The 21977-nt window shown below is 37.3% G+C and overlaps 1 protein-coding gene across 2 annotated transcripts in view; it reads right to left on the minus strand.

The window, feature by feature from the left end:
* The window catches only part of LOC131151113 (protein NO VEIN), a 75560-nt gene that overhangs the window by 9482 nt on the left and 44101 nt on the right, over positions 1–21977 (minus strand). For both annotated transcript variants that reach the window (XM_058102316.1, XM_058102317.1), the window contains 2 exons: positions 15163–15375; positions 4715–6973 (listed from right to left, as the gene is read on the minus strand). In XM_058102316.1, the coding sequence (XP_057958299.1) occupies positions 4715–6973; positions 15163–15375 (2472 nt within the window). The remainder of the gene's footprint in view (positions 1–4714; positions 6974–15162; positions 15376–21977) is intronic.

The following is a 21977-nucleotide window of genomic DNA, read 5'->3' on the forward strand; positions in this document are numbered from 1 at the left end:
GAGGTTTTGGAGTGTGATTTGAAGTGAGGGTGTCTCCCATTTGATCTACAAAGGCTTATTTTCCAAAGATGTTAGTGTCTAATCCTCTACTTCATTCATTTCCATTCACTTGATGAATTTTGGCATGTTGAAGCATATTGATCTTTCTTTGAATATAATGGTTAATGCTTTACGATTTCTCCATTAATCTATATTGAAAATGCATGTTAGGAATCATAGAACATGTTTCTATCTTGATTTTATGGGAAAATCTATGTTTAGAAGTCAAAATTTCATGTTTGTTTGGAAGTGCACATCCAGGCGGTCAACCGGCTCATGCAAGTGGTTGATCAGCCCCTGCAAGCATCGACCACCAAATCCCAAGAGTGCTATTTCCTGCACCTTCTCCTGATTTCCTTCTGGATTTCAAATAATCTGGAGTCTCTACACATGGTAGAGCATATGTGATTAAATCTGATAGACTTCTATCAGAAGTTTTCATGATTTTCTCTATAAAGAAACCAACTTTTTATCAAAACAAATGAATTTGTGTGATGTTTTCATAAAAGCTCCCATACTTTCACAAATTTTTCAAAATATTTTGAAGTCATACATCCATGAAATGACATTTGGATGTTCTCCAATTTTTTTTCAATAAATGTCAAGGCGGATTTGTGGTTCTCCCTCCAAAAATCCACACTTTCTTAAATTGGTTTTATGGTTCTCCTCCAAAGAAACCAAAAATGTCTTTTTAGAAAATTTAACTTTTTAATGAACCATTCATGATGTGACTATTGAATGAATTAAAAGGTCTCTTATCTAAAAATTAAAATGAGAGTTTTTCAAGTTGGCTTTTATGGTTTTCCTTATAAAGAAATCAAAATCATGCAAATTCAAGAGTTTTCAATCAAACAATCCCAAAAATGTCTTTAAAATTGAATTAAAAACATTTTTTTGGGAACTATAGATGGCTTGATTCCTCTTTCAAGGATATGTAGGCAGTCTACTTTGTAAATCCAACCATATTAAACACACGCACATACACACACAAACAAAAAACAAAAGCCCTTCTTTCTTCTTTTCTTCATTTTATATTTATTTGCATGTTTGTATCTTCATTTTGAAGAGGCAATCAAATAGTAGGATTCTCATAAGGCTCAGTCCTCTGCATGGATCCGACGAAAGCCTTTTCAATGGGTTAAGAGCAGAAAGTTTTCCGAAATTAATAGACAATGGAATAAAAAGTTGCAAAGGGCGGTCAACCAGCCTTTGCAGAGGGTTGACCGCCCATTTTTTAAAAATGATTTTTAATATTTTTTTGAAATTCAAACATTTTCTTTTATAAATTTTCTTTCAAAAGGGGAGATACACACATAAACAAGGTAAGCATAATAACCATTCATGGAATGGGTGGGTGGTGTTTTAAGGTGCCAACTCTTTGAATTCCAATAAAAATATATTTAAAATATTACCTTCTCTATTCACAAACATACTCTTGAATCTAATCTCTTTTCAAAAAGTTTTCCTTTATTTTGCCTTTTCAAAAATTAAAATTTTTATAAATAAACGAACAAGTTAAAGAACCAATGGTTTGGTTCTCTATACTTATTTGGTTTGTAAACAGTCACCAAAATGTTGGCTACCCAAATGAGTTTTCAAAACCTGATGTCGACATAGGGGAGGTACAAGATCAACAAATTAGTAAAACAGAAATCTAGTAAACATCACTTTAAGTATAGTTTTCACATTTCACCATAAAACATGTGTATGCTACTCTAGCATTAGGGGAAAACATTTCTCTTTCTTAATTGTTTAAGGAGACTTGTTTTCTTGGATTTCATTTTTGAAGGAACCTTCCAAAGGCTGTTGAGCTCTCACTATCACACAATTTTTTGGATCCTTTGTGTTTCTTCTAGAAGATGCTGTAGGGTTACTTTGGATGGCTCTGAAGCGTTCACTTGTAAAGACTTATATTTTCAGTTGATTGACTAATTTGCTCAATTTGATCATGTTTATCGTATCTGGAGAGCTAAGGTTCCTTCCGAGATTAAGCTTCTATTTGATCCGCTGTCTTGGCAAACCATGGTCTTAGTTTCCACAAATTTGTCAAAATTCAATCCAAATTTTTGCTTTCCACCACCTTCCTGAATTTTGATTTACAAAATTTCATTAAAAATTTCCACGTTATGTTCAATTTTATTGAAATTCATAACTTTTTATGAACTAGAAAATTTAACAATGGGGCAATTTCATTGAAATTTAAATTTGAGTTCCAAAATTCTCTAATATAAAAGCTAAATATCGTACCTTTTTTTGTAAAACTTTTAAGGAAATTGTGGAGAATGATAGTTCCTCCTCACACAAAATGTCGAGAACTTCAAAGAACTCCATTAAATTAGTCTCATGATTTAAATAAAATTTTATGTGCTTGAACTTTGTACAAAAAGCATTAACAATTTGAAGAATCATCAAATATATTGTGAAACATCCGTAACAAATGAAGGTCAATCTTCTACTTTTGGGTTCTTTTGTGACTTTTTTTATTTGTTTAACACTTTACTGATATTGAGTTATGTTGTGCACTTAGAGATGGAGGAGAGAAGAAGAGAAAAGAGGAAATTTTGGCTGGCAGTTTCCTGGAGTCTACATATAGCTCCATGCCTACCCTCTTATATATATTAATAATAAAATCTTACAGAAAAAAAAAATTCCCCATTAACACAACCTAATTACTAAAATAGCATATTCTCTTCTAACACACCACCTCAAGTTGGGGGTGTATAAGTTTATCACCTAACCTCATCTTGTAACAACCATTAGACAAGACAGGCTAAAATAAAGGCATTGTAAAAACATTGCCCAACTGATCCAAAGATTTCACAAAGGGAGTCCTTATGACCTTTTTCTACACAGCATCCCTCGTAAAAAGACAGTCAACTTCTATGGGCTTTGTCCTCTTATGATACAATGAACTGCTCACAATATGAATGGCACCTTGATTATCACAAAACATATCTATTGGCTTCGTTACCAAGAATCCCATATCTGACATTAGAGACTTCAGCCACATAAGCTCACTCAGAATGAGCCATAGCTCAAAATTCTGCTTGAGCTCTAGATCTTGCCATAGTAGTCTGTTTCTTCCTACACTAGGTAACAACATTACTACCCACATATGTACAATATCCAATAGTAGACCTTCAATCATCAATAGAACCAGCCCAATCTGCATTAGAGTATCCCACTATCTCACGATTTCTATTACATGTATATGTCAATCTTAGCCAGAAGAGCCTTTGAGATACCGCAAAATCCAACAAATGTGGTTGTTTGAGATTTTCCATAAATTGACTCACCACCCCCACTGCAAAATATTTGTCAGCTCTAGCGACATTCAAGTACACCAATTTGTTAACTAACTGCCTACATTGACATTTATCTTCAAAGTCCAGTCCAACATCACTAGACAACTTCATGTACTCCTTTTTAGTTCATGTATACTAAAGAATGCTCAGGATCAGTTTCAATGAGTGTTTCCTAGAGTATATGTCCAATTGAGGAGAATGTGGCAGTAGGCTCTTCCATGATAAGAGGAGTAATCAAAGTTTATTGAGAAAGAAGAGCTCATTGAGTTGCCACTTGAGAGAGGCTTTTGGACCTGGTTGATAGCTCATCAAAGTTGCATTGTAGATATTTTTATTTTTGTTTTCATGTGTTTTCATTGATTTGTTGGAGGATTCCTAGTCCTCCTTGTCTTTCATTTCTTTTGTTTTACCTTCTTTTCTTGTCTCTTTCTAATAAAGTCCATTATATATAAAAAAATGTACAGTTTAATCTTCCAAAGAGCACTCTCTTGTCACCAACAAAATCTCTTCCAGTAACGACCAATTTCTTGGCTTTCATCATGTCCTTATTATTCTTATCATTTGCTAACAAATTTTAAGATGCATTACAATCCACGCAAATTCCCAACCAGGGAAAAGGGATATTCCCTTTCGCTTTGGAATAATCCCATCTCCCTTTTACGAATTCTAAGAGGTCCACCCTCAATTAAGTATTCATGAATGTGAAAGGAGTCTTCCATCTAAAAAGCCCTTCGCAATCAAGAAAATAAGGCAAATGGTCTGAGGCAGACCTCGAAAGGACAAGGTTGCTCAGCTTTATGTGAGAAAGGACAAAATCATTTGTCTTGCAAAAAACCCACAACTGCCCAGTGCCCACTCGTGAAAAAAAAAGAAAAAAAAAAAAAAAGGAAAGTAAAAGATCAGAGCATATGAAGGATAGACAAACAAAAAAGGCTGGGATACTCTTGAGCCAAGTGAGTGTCCCCAATCCAATGAGGGTCATGATGTTGTTTAGGTTTGAGCATGAGGAATCTATGATGATGATCACAGCTTTATGGTTTTTGTGTTGCTCTGATACCATGTTAGAGAAAGAAAAAGGAGGAGAAATATTTGTTGTAACGAGAGAAATCCACACAACAATAGGTCTCACATTTGTTTTATAATATATAACATGTTATAATGACCATCGCTGGCGCCCTTACCAACATATGCTCAGTAACATTTGGTAATAATATACGGTAACACATAACAACAATCTTACTGACATAAGAAAAATTAAAAAGAATGATGTTTAGGGACCTAAAAGTAATGAGATTTTATCGGATTTGGAAATCCTGCTATATCTAATGCTACAATTAAAGAAGTTGAGCAAAGTGGTTTGTCAAACTAACCTTTGGTACAGCATATGGAGCAGTCAAACCCAGAATAGAGCACACAGTATCACAATCATAAAATACATCTTTAGGATAGTGAAGTTCATCATTTATACTCGAAGCTATCCATCTAATATCACAGATACTGCTTATAAATGAAGATTTGAAGGGTTTGACATCCCCGCTGGATTTTAAATAGCAGTAACCTGTAACCTTGTCACTAAAACAATCATCCCACAATGTATCACATACCTCCAAGAGATACTTACACCTCTCCCTATCACTATTCAAGGAGAGTTGGGATAGCAAATCAAGCAATTCACGTGATTCCCAATCTCTAACAACTGAATCAGGGAAAATCAGGTGTCCTTCCTGGATCATATTTTTCATAACTTTTGGCATATCAGCAACATGTTTCTCAACTTGAACTACATGTACAAAATCAATGATGCCTAATTCCTTGAAAAATTCCCTCCACTTCACAACCCCACATGATAGTGACTCAGTAACAGGATGCTTCAGATAGGCGATATCAACCTCATGCCATTTTAAATCTGTTGCACTAATCAACTTATTTATATCGATATGATTCCCATATTCTTTACTCAAATGAATTGATACCTCAACAGGTCGTTTGTAGCCATGATTTGTAATAATAAGAGCTTTATTTCGTAACTCTGAGATTATATATTCCCTTTCAACACGACAGTTGGTGCAACTAGATTGTAGGTGGAGCATGACAAAGGCTAGGTATTCTGTCATCAAATCTTTGTCCATATTTGTAATTCTGTCAGCAGATACAGCAGGTAACACATGCACCTTCACAATTTCATGCGCAGTCAACTGTTGGACACCAATTTTATGAAGCATCCTAGTGAGGTGGTCTACTAAACTCTCAGCCATGCAAGAGCTATCAACAGGCGCTGCAGAAAAAAGGGCAGGACTAACAATCCGAAGTTTACCACATAAATTTGGGAAAGCTTTCAATCCATGCTCCCCATTGCTGAAGGCATCAGAATGTAACCAAATAGTACCTTCGTCAACAGAGCCATACGTACCATCTGAAAGAGGAATAAATGGAATTTTCTTCATATTATTTATGACATCCAATTCCATCTCACAATTTAGGGAGGATTGTCCAGAATAATGTGAGCACATGGTATAAAGAGCATTTAACCAAGAACATAACCAACCGAGTCCCATAGATTTGAGGCCATTTTCAGTATGGCACAATGATGACATAACCTGGAGTAATATTTTTGGCCCATACTCCTCGATACCTAGTGCCCTTGCCAAAGCATCAGACAGAACTATATCTTTGTCCAAGAAACCAAGGCCCAGGTGCTCATGAAGCAAGTCGTTCGGTAAAAGAGAGCGAGCTTGCTCATTCCAATTTCTTAAAACCTTGCATGGAGGAACCCAGTTATTATTATATCCATCTAGAAGCAAACAACTTGAAATGCGTAATTTTGAAATAATCATCCTCGGAAGACTAGAAAAAAAGCCATGTACTTCCCCAACAAGTGGAACAAAGCTCATATAAGCTGCCACAGCTTTTCCTGGATTCTCCTGAAAGCAAGGAAGGGCACAAAAAGACCTCACAGCACCGACAAATAAAGCAGGGAACTCTGACAATAACCACTGGTTCCAGGGACTGTTTCCATCTACCTCCTCTCTGGATGTGGGAAGAACAAAATCACCCTGGAGAATAAATTTTAGACCATATGTTCTAAGTGGAAGAAAAGCAAAAGCAGGCTGCTGGTCCACATGTGGCTTGTAATCAGCATTATCTGTTTCATTCAATGTAAATGCAATGGCAATTTCTGTTGTTTGCACATCAGGGCGAATGACATCAGCCCGCAGTTTCTGTGACACGACAAGCCAATTCATTTTCTCTTTCCCATGTGAAACCTTTATGATCCCGTTTCCTACAATTTCTTTTCTAATGACAATTAGTGAATCATTGACCATGTTCCTAAACTTAATACACTCAAGGCGATGAAGGAAAAGTAACAAAGACGGATGAAGATCTGAAAACATAGATACGATATTGTTCATGGCAGATCCTTCAGATAATTTCGATCTAAATGGAAGCACAATGCAAGTATTCCAGCAGTTCTGCTCCTCCACCTGGTCAGTGTCACTGGACACCAACCTTCTAAACAAGTTAATATCACAGGGAGCTATTACAGTCGGCAAAACAAAACCAATCTGGCCCTCACTGATATCAAACTTGACATGAAATCCATTGGAATGAATCTCCGGAGCATCTGTAACCTACATAAATACAAATCCAAAGACATGAAAGTCGACAACATTTAACATAATAAATGCAATTTCCTAACAAAATTCAGAATCAAATCATGGAAACAACTTGAACGACTAGATTTATTTCAAACTGAATAACTCACAGTTATACAAGAAATGAACAAAGCAATTCCTTTTCACTAAGCAGTCAGCATTCAGCAGCAATACTAGTACTTCTGTAAGATTCAACCATTGAACATAGCTAATGTGTAACCACTTGTGATTAATGTGTTTCAAAACAAAGTTTCGGTGGAATAACATATATTAGGTATCTTAATTAAACTATTCAATTCTGGCAAAATGTTAATTTGTAATAACACTTAACTCTTAGCCTAAACTAGTCAGTCTGCTCAAAATTTGATCCATTAGACCTAATGCTAGAACTGACTGAAATAGACAAGATATGCCATTGTTGACTTGCCTCAAAGCCACCACAGATAGCCTGATCTTCCATTCTTTCTTTGGGCTTGCAGCAAGCTTACTTTTTTTTTTCTTCTTTTTTTTTGCATAAAAAATTGATGCAGGACAAGATAGTAACACCCCCAAGATGAAATATGATGGGGATGGGTGACCTAGTCCTACCAACTTCAACCCTCACAAGTAAGCATACACACTCAAGACACTTTAATTTAAGAATTCAGTTAACCAACATAAACACATAAGCTATGCTATATTTCACATGTTCCAGGATTTTAAAAAGGTGCATGATGCTATCCAGGAATAAGTTCCAGTTGATTCTTTCAGAAAGATATTAAGTTAAAATGCGGAAAAAATGCTATTTCAATGTTTCAAGAATTAAATTCTAGGCTTAGCAAAACAATATTCCCAAATATTGATTTATAAGCTAGCAAGTGACAATAATGAAATCTAATAGCTCAGATATGATATTTAAAACATGGGAGTTCAGAGTTTCAAGCATGGGAATACACAAGTTTAAGAACAGCTTTCAAGAGGGACAGTGGCTTGTCAGTCGACTGAGACAGAGTCCTCAGTCGCCTAATGAATTATAACTCAGGATTCTGGGGTGTCAGTGCAGGGTCAGTCGACTGACTGAAGTACCTCAGTTGACTGTCTGAGATGTCAGACAAAATACCGAGAGCTGTCAAAGGGCGGTCGACTGATCTCTTTGAGATCAGTCGCCTGACCTGCGGCGGGTTTGAAATATTAAGCTGATTTCGAGGGCTTTGTGCGGCTGAAACTTATGGGATTTTAAACAAGGGTTTTAAACAATTTAAGGATTAAATAAATGAACAATCTTACCCAAATAAATCGTTGGCTGTCTCGGTTGTATCCACAAATTGAGAATACCTTGGAATACCTTAATCAAGCTTTGAGTTGCAATTGGAACTGCTGTGCACTTGTAATGGTCCAAGCAACTACTGAAATCACCACTAACTTTGAAGGAAGTCTTGATGATTTTCTTCACAAGTTATACTAGCTCCTAAAGTACTTGGCACGCACACACACACACACTTGATGTATGGAAAGATATATATGCTGTAAATGAAATGGGATAATGTTGGCCGTGGGGTAACTTGGTGGTGGTCATGTGGGTGATGGATGGAGGTCGTGAAAATGGATATGAATGGAAATGCTGGATAAATATTGGTCTCCCACCAACTGATCTCCGAGGAGAATGGACGTAGCCTCTCGTCACTCAATCACAAAATCGGAACAAGCTTAGACAAGCTCACAAAGACAAGGTATTTAACTGAATAACAATATATTAACTCGGGCTGCTGTTACAACTATTACAATGGAGATTTATAGAGACTTCACATAGGGAAGGGGAAGAAACAGCCATAACTAACTTAAGCTGGCATGGGGGACAAAATAAAGACACAAACAATTCCCATGTAAACATGGGAGAGAGACTCACAAAACTCACAAATCATAATAAAACACACAACTCACTAGACACATTGAATAGCTCAACTTACAAGACACATAAATGCTAAGCACACTTGCAAGCTAAGTTGACTAGCAATATTACATTAAATAAAAATATAAGTCAAAGGGGAGGCCCAGCCGTGTGGGGCCCAATATGAAACCGTGTGGGACCCACAAGAGGTCTTGATCTCGATTTTGCTTTGGCATCTCAACTCAGGGTTTTCTCGCACTAGAACATCTTCTAGATACTCCATGAGTTCCTGCGTAGCAACGAACAAAAGGGGGCATCTGGAGGTCTTCCATGTGTTAGCATGTCGGCAAAAGAAATGTGGACTTCTGAAGGTCGTCCACGTGTCGTAACATCTGCAAAGGAAACGTGGACATCTGGAGGCTGTTCACATGTCATAAAATCGGAAAATGACATAGGCAACGTATGCCGACCCCCATCAAAAATACAGATTACTTTTTCTTAATCTGATATGTTTCTGTTCCTGAAAGGCATGACGCTACACTGTTATTTCAATATCTATTATGACAGTGTTCGTTTAGCCAGATAACAAAATCCACTTTGCGATTGAAAAAAAATAAAATAATCCGCTTTTTGGCATATTGACCCAAACTTACCCATTTCTTTTATCAAAGTTGTTGCTTCTTCTACTTGCAAGTGGCACAGTATTTTGTTTTTCTTAGTTGATGTTTCTTTTTGGGCTTCATAATGTGTTGAATATCACACGTTAGATTGCGAATAACACTCTGAGCTTGCACCCTCTATTTGCATTTGTAGAAACTCCAAGCATAGAAGGACTAATGACCCACTAATTATAATCTTCCATAGTTACATTTTTTCTGGCATTACAAAGATTCGGCCCATGGCAGGAAGAAAAAACTTGTATATTGCTCTCGGTATTGGGCTTCTTATCCTGACTATTATTTAGACCACCCCTTTGGACCTGATCATTACAAATATATTTAAATTAAAACCATCATGCCAGGCCATATCCCGGCCCAACTTGTCAAAAAGAACAACCCAAATCCACAACTTGAAACATCCCAGGTCCACCCCAGCTCAACTGGGGTCCTTCAACCTTGCTGTCATATCTGCCCCCAAAAAACACTGGCCAAACATCTCCCGCAACTGTTAACTACCTCCTCTCCAGAAATATCCACAGCTGCCATGTCTCTCATATGACAACTCATAAGGAACTAAAACGACATCTCTATTTCCTTTTACATGACTTCATTGACTAAAGCCCTGCATCTTTACACAGGGCCATTCCTTGGTGAATACAGATTCAATGAAATGAATGGTTTGATCATTCCGAAGACCTTCCACAAACAAGTTCCAGTTATCACATTCTAGACCGCCCGGAACATATATCAAATAATCCTAATGGTTCTAACTTTAACCTCAATCAATACAGGTTGATACGACCTCGAGATAACAAAATCCTTTCCCTTCAAACAAATAAATTCAGTCAAAATAACTAATTTCTTATTTGGAACAGCTACTAGTTGCCAACAAAGGCAACCCCAGACAAGGATTCTGGGCACATTCTTCTTGATCAAAACCAGAAAACACCATCCTTCCCCTGATCCCCTCTCTGTTGTCATACTAAAATATTTCCTTCTCAATCAGGATCACCGAAGATCCCGCTTCCTCATAGCAATGGTAGTGCATCACCATGACAAAGGATAAAAAAACAATGCGAACACAAAACAAGAGAAAATAGAAGTGAGTTAGAGAGTCGCATCGTGGATTTTTCACTCATTTTTATATTGCATGCCTATTCTTTATATATGATTATAAAGGGGAATATATTCCAAAAGATGCAAACATTTTCAGAAATCTTAAAAATCAGGATGTACTTGAGCATTATTTGTTGCTCAGTCTGTAGGATGCTAGTCAGCCTTCATTGAAGAGGGGATTTGAGGGTTTGGACCCTGTATGGTTCTCTTACATTGTAAATCATTTATAATCATTTGATTCCTCCATGTCTTTTCCAATTGTTAATTATATTTGGGGAGCACAGACTCCTCCAAAATGTCGAGGCGTTTTTCTGGTGGGCAGTCCCTAGGCTTTATAACAGAATGTTGGCATTTGTCTGGTTGGTAGTCCCTAGGTATAACCAAATGTTTGTGTTTGGTTTTGATACTGGAGATCCACTCATTCCAATCTTCTTTTTTAATTTCATTTTTTTTTTGTAGTTTGAGGCATTTTGTTGGAACGAAATGGTATGTTTGTGGACTTTACCATTGCTTTGAGATGGAATAGTTTCCGTCACTTTTGCTTTTGCCCCTTAGGTTCCTTAAAAGGGACTTGCTTTTCATATTTTCAAAGAGATTGGTAAGAACTTCTTTGACGTTATGTTTTTTTCCTTATTCAAGCTTATCTTTTCTTTGTTTTCTTCTTGCTTATTGACTTAAGAGGGTATCTAATCTCCTCCATCTTGATCATACTTTAATCCACCTCTTGTTGCATAGTGCTTCAATCAGCACCATGAAAAGGCCACTGTTCCCCAAAATCATAATCTTTATCCTTGAATTCATTCTTAGGCATGTCCATGGGTTCAAAATGACCCGTCTCCAATTCATCAAGCCATGCAGATAACAACTCCAACTTTAATTCAATACTTGACAAATTTTGCGTTCTACCTTGAGGCATGACCAATCACTGTTCACTCTGATAACAACTGATACAGTCGAGAGTGTTGAGACACAGATTTACTTTATTGGTCCATCTAAGCCTATGTCCTAACTTTTAAGAAAATACAAGAGAACCTCTTCTTAGGTTTTTAATCACATAATTCTCAGTTCTAAAGAGAGTTTAAAAAGCCAAAGATCGAAATTCCATGGATAATAAAAATCAAGATGCATATTCAATGAGCCAAACTTCTATCTATAATGACATACCCTAAAAACACGGCCAACAATAAACCACACCCTCTGTTTATACTAATCTCAACTGCACAAAATAAATAAACCAAAAAAGAGTCAAATCTGCTTAAAACCCATACAGTACCTTAAACAGTAACCATGCTGCAGTAAGATGAACAGTAATTTTCCAGTTCTGTCCTACATCAGATAATTAGCTAGGTTATTGTAAAGGTCATTGGGTTTTTGGCTTTGTGCTTCTGGTATGGATAAGTAGATAGAGCTACTCAAGGTCTTTAGCACGTGAACTTGGACAAGTTCAAAACTGAAGAAAACATTCAAAAAAAATTTCATGTCAAATGAAAAGCCATAGGGAAAGAATTTACAAGGAGGGAGAAATAAGAAAAAAAAAATTCTGGTTCAAACCAGGAAAAAACTGAAACAACAAAATCAAGCCAACCAGTTCCTCAGATCCTTATTCAAATTCGAATTTTTTATTTTTATCAATATAGCGAGATAAGGAGCCCCATGTTTCTTTTCATTGTTTTCCCTTCTTTTGATAAAAAAAGAGAGTATATTAAGTGAGATAGGAATTACAATCACAAGAGAACGAGAATCCCTCAGGAAGAAAACATAAAAAGAAAAATAAACAAACAAAACTTAAACCTAAAAAAAAAAAAAAAAAGCCCTAAACAGAAGCTAGTGATACTGGGATACTAGAAATAGGGAACTAACAAAACACACAAGTGATTGCTTTGCTCACCACTCGATGGAATCCACCAAAGAGATACAGAAGCAAGAAAACTCGCCACTCTAAATATCTAGATGACTCACCACCTTAGAGATACAGAGTTTAAAAGATAAGGTTCACCACTCACAAAGGAGATACAGAGCTAAAGAGAAAAAAGGCAATGCCAAAGTCTCCAATTTTCATTCAAATAACTCTCTAATCAGCCAATCCATGCCTCATATGCTTTTTGTAGACTTGGAACAGCCCACGAAGCTTAGAAAACAAATAATCAATTTTGAAAAAAAAAAAAAAATAGCAAGAGGATCTAAAACACACTTTCGGATAGGGAATGCAAACAGACATAAAAAGCTTAAACTAACAGATTGCACACTAAAATTCAAACTATCATAACTTCTATTAAAAAGCTCCAATTAAAGTTTTATTTAATCCGTTGAAAAGAGCACTTCTTCAACTTTAATTCCATGTATGTCGTGCACATTTTCAAACTCTAGGATCCATTTGAAAATGGGCTCAAAACTGGGCCAAAACCTGTTGGTCCACAGACTGAATTTGCATGCATTGTTAAGCCATCTCCCAATAGCCCAAATTCACTTGCAGTCATTGAGCACACTTCTTTGTCAGCGAACTAAGAAATCCCTTTTTCAACCACATGCCAACACAATTAATAGAGCACTGCAAATTCACTTATTCTCAGTGTCTCTTCTTTGCCTGTTGGGTCAGACAATCATAAACCCATTTCATGCAGTATTTGAGCCTTTGGTCCTTCTTGATAGGTTCCCCCACATATAAACAACCGGTAGGCAAAATATCAGCCTCAGCCTTCTGAATATTTGTAATTCCTTACCTATTCCATCATCCTTGAATATAGAAACACACTCTAAACCATCTAAAAGAGGGTCACAAGTCAAATCTGCATCCCATCATCAGATGTATCACCTCATTTCTTCTTCTCCAAGCTAGGCTTTCTTCTCTAATCTTCTTTATTAAATTGAATTTCAACCCATTCAACTGCTCCACAATATTAATACAGCCATCACTATTACATTTCCACAAGTTATTTACCAAAAGAGTTTAAATTGTGATGCCACTTAACAGAAGGGATCCTTTTTTTCATGCCTTTTGCCCCAGTCCAAGAATAAATATTGGATGCTGCTGATTTTCCCTCAACCAAAGGTTTTGCCATCCCAATCAACCCCAAATTTGCATTGTTAGAACCCTTGCTAGCATGAAACCCATCCTGATCATCAACCAAATTTGCCTCCATCTGCCTCTCCTTCTTATCTTGAGCCTTTGCCCACCTGAGATAATTGCTGGACCTTAAAACCAGCAACATGAACACTTCAATTCTTGCTTGTTGGGCCACCAGATTTCGTTACACATCAGCCCTTCTCCACAAGTATAATTTACCAGGTAGACAGGTGCATTTGCAGAGTAATGGGCATGCTCCCTTACAATACACGCCTGACCCACTTGGGAATCGCCATCTACAGGGCCTTTATGACCCAAGAGTTGGTCCAACTGTCCAAGCCCAAAACAATTGTTAAACAGCCCCGGCCCACTCAATCCTATCCTCCTCACATGATCATCTTCCAGCAAAACCCTAGCTGCCTATGTCACGATATCGATATCCCACATACACAGATAATTGGGCACCGATGAAGCCCAAACTCAGTTCTTTCACGTCACTATCTTACTCCTTGATCGAGTATTACTTTGTAACCTCTTGCCATCAAAACCACTACCAGGAAGAAAGCCATTCACCACACAGAGAATACATGCACAAATCCTTGCCACGCATCTCCTTTAGACCCACCAGGAACAAATATTGAAGATAGCTTATCATTCCAGAACAACTAACTCCAAAAACTTCCCCAATTTTCCTGGACAAGTTGTCATCTGATATGAGATGCTACCAAATACCATGCTACAAAATCCCCTTCCCAACCTTCTATACAACAATGACAAACATCAAAGAACCACTTCACGGCCTCTGACGAAATCCGCAACCATCAAATTCAACAGGGGATACGCTCAAGTACGAAAGAAACTTGCCCTTTCCCAATCTCTCTAGTCAGGTTTTCCCTTCATTTGCCACCGATCTCCTGCAATTCCCTTCCTTCATAGGCTACTGCACCATGGAGACAACTGGAAAAACAACAGACAAAAGGGAGAAAGGTTTTTGCAAGAGAGAGAGAGGATATCCACTGTTTCTGGATCCACAGCTACACATTTGGTATTAACTGGAACAATTCTGATAATTTGTCAAAATTGCTATTGATTGTATAGACACTGCATTTTTTCTTTTACTATCCTTGTTCTTTCAGGCACTTTCATGCTAGCTGATAAATGATAGGATCTGGTCATAATACAATATCCCTACTTTGTTCCTCAAAGCATCATATTTCTCTCCTAATTTGTCTAAAGAGAGGTCCATTCTGAATTTCATTACCTATCTAGCCCACCAATACAGAGTGTGAAAATCAGGAAATCCTACTAACACACTCACTACAAAAGTATTTATCAATACCATAGCGATTTTTTCTGGGCTTTTCCAATCAAATGCTTTTGCTAAGACTGGAGAGATTTTACTGAATTTTTCATTTCTTAGAAAAACAATTTGAGAAAAAAAATAAAAATAAAAACATACCCGAAATACTGATTTGAAGCCAATGCCTTTCTGCCCTATATATCCAGCAGCAGATCCTTTTTTTGTGGAATTCCCCACATCACACAGTGCTCTGATATTTTGAGCAGAAAAGCCTTGCTCATTGTTCAAAACTATAATGCATTCATCCTGAAGAATGAATGTCAGTGTCGGCTCCACATTTTCTGGATAGATATTATCATCGGCATTCTGCACCTGGAGAAATGTGAATTAAACATAAGAGTATTATCAAACAAAAACCCAAGATACAAAGCTTGTGACTGTCATATAATCACTAAAGGCCGAATTTTTTTGTTATATATTGGGGCCTTGGCATGAGCAGGTAGGGAGGAGTTTTGTCACGCAGTGCAGTCTTTGCTATTTGTGGACACTCTCAATTGAGAGGATTGAGAGGAATGCAAGACCATCCAAGGATTGTACAACCTCTCCTAGTCACTTATGGATAGAGTAGTGTTATTAGCATCTTTCTATGCCCATATTCTTTCAGCCTTTTTAGAGGTGTATCGCTACCCCCAATCTTCAAAGGGATCAGAGAGCAGCTTTACACTTTACAGTAATCTTCAGGTTTTTTTCCCTTTTGCTTGTTGGAGGACATTCTTCTCCTCTCATTTACCTTGTTTGATCTCTATTAATATATTTTTCTTATGCAAAAAACTTATACAGCATGTATGCTACTTATCAAAATAAATAAATAAAGCATGTACACTACTAAAATTATAGTATATGTTTTGTCAATTTTTTAACAAGCAAAAACAATATAATATTGGGACAATATGGGGATCAAGAGAAATGGAAAGAAGACAAATAATAATAGATCAAAATTTTCAAGCCAATTGAAATGAGATAGTGGACCACAATTCTCCCAAGTCAATAAAATGCTACAACAAAGAAGACAATGCTTTGGAATACGAAAATGAATCCACAGAAATACCAGGTTTTTGGGGTAACATCAATGGGGTGAATCTTTTTAGGACAGCTACTCTAGTGAGAAGCCGAACTCAGGATATCCAGACTGGAATTCCCACACAATGAGGTGGGAAAGTCAATCCAAGTGGGGAAATCACATCAAAATAGCAGTACACATTTTTATTACAATAACTAAAAAATAAAATCACTTGTACATCCTAATGATTCTTACGCTAGCAGTTATCCAAATGAATGAATGAGACTACAGACTGGGACTCAAATCCAACTCATACCCTTTCCAAAGGATGCCTAAGAACAAAATTAGGTGTGTGGAAAAAAGGTCAGAAGGTCCTACAGACTAGAAACAATTAACCAATTGATTGTAAAGTCATAGCTATGGGCTACATAACCTAATGCTTAGTCCCCCTCTCTTCCACACCAGTCTTTACTCAGAAAACGTTTTTGGCCTCTACACCAGTCTTCCACAGCAGTCTCCTTGCAATGGCAAAGTATTCTGGAGTATAATAATCTCCTCTTTCTGAGAAACAATTTGGGCAAGGATGATGCTAAAATTTGCGTCTCAAAAATAAAAGCCAACAAGAGCGTTCAAGAAGAGAATGCAGCTGCATATTGAGAGAGAGAGGCACCAAGTTCATGTTATAGATTGCATACTAATTGAGCAAACCGCAAGCTTCCAACATAGTACATAATTATGTATGATCAATACACCAGAAATATGGAGCTCAGAAAGATTACAACTGACAATTGCTTGTGAAGGCAAACCTGAGTACAAGAAAAGGGGCTTGATGTATTCAGCCAAAAATAGGTCGGTGCATTACATGGAAATATGATGCGCAAATAAGTACAGGATTTACATATTGATATAGCACCTGCCGGCATTTTGCTACCAATCATTTTATTTTCAACAATTAAATATAGAAACATACCTACTTTTTTTTCTCTTTTTGATAACAAAAGAACAATACATTAATAGATAAAAAATTTACAAGAGGGAGGATGAGATATCTCTCAAGACAAACTGGGACAATCCAGCAAAAGACAAATAAAAAATAATGATAAGTTAATAACCAACAGAGAAGAGATAATCAAATCAGCGTGTTCCTCCAATATCTTTGAAACTCCTAGAAACTTCCATAACAGACTCAACACTGCAAGGCCAAGTACTTTTTTTTTTTCCCAAATCAACATCTGATTCCAGAATATATCTGAGTATTACATTCCATCCATATTTCCCATAATACTGCGGAAAAAACCACATTTCCATAAAGCTGCCCTATCATTCCTTCTACCAAAACCTATGAAGGATATATCTAAAAGGTTTCCACCGAAGGAGGACATACCTAGCTCTCTCTCTCATAACGCCAAAATGCATATTCCATATACTCCAAACAAATTCACATTGCAAAAGAAGATGAGAAGCTATCTCAGAGTTCTTGTACCAGAGCACACATACATCAGGAAAGACAGCCCTCAAAAGTCTCCTAATTTGCAACAAGTTATGAGTATTTATCTTATTAAGAACAACCAACCAAGTGGAAGCTTTTATTTAGGGAGAACCTAAGCCTTCCAAATAGTAGGAAAGAAAAGTTGGAACAAATAAAAAATTCAGAAAAAGATTTGCAACAGTATGCACCTTACTAGTCCAAAGACCAATAACGACCATCCCTCCCCAAAGAAAGGTTACTCACATTCAATAAAAAGATAACAAAGATGACAATTCAATGAGGTGTGAAAGAAGGATAGATCTGAGAAATGGACCTCCACAGACTTCCCAAAGAACATCTTAAATTATCATTGGCATCCCACCCATTCTCATCCATCCCAAACCTATGCCAAGGGGACGATTCTTCTAGAGGGAAGCGCCATAGCCATTTAGTTAAAAGAGCTATGTTTTTAGACACCATATTACCAAGACCCAACCGCCCTTCCTTTTTAGTTCTACAAACCTCAAACCCGGCTCACTAGATGGTCCCTATAACTCCCCCCACCGGACCACAAAAAGTCTGTCATAATCCTCTCAAGCTTGCTAGCAATCCGCACTAGTGTCTTAAAAACAAACTATAAGTATAATAGGATGCTAGCAAGACAAGACTAGATCAAACTAATTCTACCCCCAAGAGAGAAGGGGGGCCTCCCTTATAGCCATCTAATCTCTTCGTCATCCTGTCCACTATCGGGTTCCAAAAATCTGCAGCTCTAGAGTTACCCCCCAAAGGGACTCCTAAGTAAGTCAAAGGCCAATCCAAAATACCACACCCCACTTTAGTAGCCCACTCCCTGATACACTTGAGTGGCACATTCAAAGCCACTAAACCACTCTTCTCTATATTAATTTTACGCCTAGACACGCCCTCAAAAATATGGTGAATACCCAAGATTCTCCTGAAAGAAAAACTGTGGTCATCTAAAAAGAAAATGGTGTCATCAACAAACTAGAGATGAGAAACCACCACACCCTCTCTCCCCACTTCTAAACCTCTAACCAAACCCCTCTCCACCACCCTATCCACCATCCTCAAAAATATGGTGAATACCCAAGATTCTTCTGAAAGAAAAACTGTGATCATATAAAAGGAAAATGGTGTCATCAACAAACTAGAGATGAGAAACCACCACACCCTCTCTCCCCACTTCTAAACCTCTAACCAAACCCTCTCCACCACCCTATCCACCATCCTACTCAAAACATCTACTACAAAGACAAACAAAAAAAAGGGGTAAAGGGTCTTCTTGTCCAATGCCCTTTGAAGCACCAAACCAAGATTTAGGCTCACCATTCACAATCACCAAAAACCACACATTAGACAAAAGAAACCCTAATTCAATGACACCAATGCTCACCAAAACCCTTTCTCACAAAAACTCTATCCAAGAAACTCCAACCCACTCTATCGTATCCTTCCTCAAAATCTAGCTCAAAAATGAAACCCCTCCTCTTATTCCTACAAATATCTTCCACCACCTCATTAGCAACTAAGATAGCATCTATTATCTACCTCCCTCCACCCCCCACAAGAGCACTTTGAGCGCTAGAGATGGTATCAACAATCACCACACTCAACTTATTAGATAAGACTTTAGTAATACACACTAGAGACAATATCAATAGCTCTAAAATCCTCAACCTTAATATATTTGGACTTTTAGGCACCAAGACGAAAAGAGGAGTTAATGCTTTTGCTAAGAACTCCATTATCAAAGAACTCACTAAAAACTTTCAGCAAATCATCCTCTACTACTTCCCAACAATCTTGGAAAAAAGCAATGTTAGAACCATTCGGGCTTGGAGCCTTATCCCTCTCCATCCCAAAAACCACCCACCTAGCTTCCTCCTCATCAAAGGTCTCTCTAACCAACGCATCTGATCAAGAGATATTGGATTCCAATCTAAGCCATCTATCATTGGTCTACCTCCTATTTTTAAAAATTGGAAAGCAAGTAAAAGAACTTGTCTTGATTGCCGACATTGGGATATGCATCTTGCTCTCGCACTTGCTTTCGCCTAATCGTTTTTGCTCTCGCATTCTCCTTTACTTTTATTTTGTTCATTTTTTATGGATTCCGCCAAGAATAGGTCATAGTTAGAGTCTTACGATTCACAATTCAATTCATATGATTCGTACCAATTTGAAACCAAATCAATCCAAATATTACTAGCAAAACTAAAAACAACTAAATCATTGCCAAATCTATCGATTCACTTCATGAATCTAGCGAATCAATTTGAATCTATCAATTCGCACGATTCTAGACCTATCATATCTTGATAGACCCAACTAGTTTAAAATCTCACTTCTTTTTTTACTTCTTTTTTTACACGATTCTGCCATTCCTTGTTTACATCAGTTTTGTGTTAAAACAAGCAGAAATTAGGTCTTAAGTTGCCTTCACGAAACCATTCTTCACTCTTGGAGGAGTATAGTGTTCTTCCATTGAGAATATGGCACAAAACACACATCAGCTAAGGTAATCATGTTTCATTATTATGCTAAAATTTAGAAGTTAGTTTTTTTAGTAGTTTGTTCAATTATTATCATTTTTTAAAGTTATTGACAAACAAGAAAAGCTCAGTTTTTTATTAGTTTTTCTTGATTCCTTTGTTTAAAAAAATATATAAATTTAATTTTTTCTAATTAATACTTCTCCACTTGTTCCCTTACTTTTCATTTGTTTAGGGATAGCATACGCATAAAGCATTATTTTTTTCATTATTGTCAAAATTTAAATGTATTGTACCATTTTGCTTCTTGTTCGCATATCAAAAGATGCATGTCATTTAGAATTGATTTTGGAAATTTGTACTTATCTTACAAGTTGATTCAATTCTCAATTCTCAAATCCGAGAATTGAAAATTCAATTAAACAATTATGAAATAGCCAAATAGCGTTGGAAGTGAACCTCCAAAAATCGGTGCAGATTGATAGAAACTCTAAAAAATTTGGGGGAGGAGGTTGTGTTCGTTTGGAGAAAACCCATAACCACAGCCAATGTATTAAAATTACTCTATCAGCTGCAAGACGAGTATGCGAGTATTTGCCTTCGCTTGTATCAAAATTGGAGTAGATCTTTTTCTACCAAAAGCTCAGCAAGGTAAAATTTCAAGTGGTGATTAAAGCAAATAAGGGCAATTTTATGAGTTGGGCCTAGATCAAATTGCTAGAGTTATGCGATCTTCATTCCTAGAGGCCAGGAAGGGGAGGCTTGGCAGAGGCTTTTAGAAGAGCTACAGGCCATTGTGGGTTGGACGAAGATGAGTAAAGTTGTGATACTCTAGGAAACATGTCGCCAGAGCATGAAGGAAGTTCTATTCCACTGTTCACAGACAGCAAAGGGTGGGCGGCAATGCAGGAATTTGGGAGGTTTCCAAATGGTGAGCACTGAAGTGGCGACAGCTGGTAGTCCAGGAGTTCTCAAGGTAACTAGGGTTTGTGAGGGGAAGGGGATGATTGTGAAGGTACTTGAGAGTGGAGTAGGCTTCGAATGGGCTGGGCCAGGGATTGTTAACATCAGAATTAATATGGTTCAATAACTGGCAAAAAAAGCTATGGGATTTTAATGAGGATCTAGCCCATTTACAATCCGTTGGGCTCTTATGGGACATTTTTTAAGGGTTTTTGAGATCAATAATGCACAAGAAATTTTGCCAGGCCAGAATCTCTTGACAGGCCCATGTTCCCAGGGAGCAATGCACAAGTAAAGAGGCTGTAGAAGGAGTACACTTCAACCCAAACAATTATTTCAGCAGAAAGGGAGTGGCAAGTTTCATGACACAGTGGGCTTGGAAAAGGAGGGCAATAGCGGGTTTGGTTTTGGGCAAAGCGAGTCAGTGTAGGAGACACAGCTTTGTAGCACATCCATTCCGGCAAGACAGCAGTTTGTGAGAGGGGGCAGCATATATCTTGTCTTGGTGGGAAGATAGCTGAGAGGAGGAGTTTTATGAAAGTTGACAAGCTTTTCAGAGGAATTTCTATGGGGGATAAAGGTCACAATGTGCAGGAGGAGGATAATATGATTGCTTATCAGGCTGGGAATTGAGATAGTGCGAGATCTAGCAATGACTAACAACAAGGTGGGGATGGATGGGGAGACAAAATCTCAGAATACTGGAAACTAAGCATTACTGTAGGTTTATACTTGTACAGGGTAGGAGAGCATGGAGAAAAGCAACTCCTCAGTTGAGGCATTCTAATGCAGATGAGAGGAAAGTTAAGTTTTTGAAAAGACACGACTATGCCAGTTTTACATCAAGGATCCTTCAACTGAACCAAAAACTGATCTACCAAAAAATTTTATTGAGGAAAATTCTATTGAGAAGAAGAAATGGGGGGTCATATTTCAGACAAGGAGAGTCAGTTGGATAGGCACTTTG

The sequence above is a fragment of the Malania oleifera genome, chromosome 3, assembly GCF_029873635.1.
Source record: "Malania oleifera isolate guangnan ecotype guangnan chromosome 3, ASM2987363v1, whole genome shotgun sequence".
Classification (NCBI taxonomy): Eukaryota; Viridiplantae; Streptophyta; class Magnoliopsida; order Santalales; family Ximeniaceae; genus Malania; species Malania oleifera.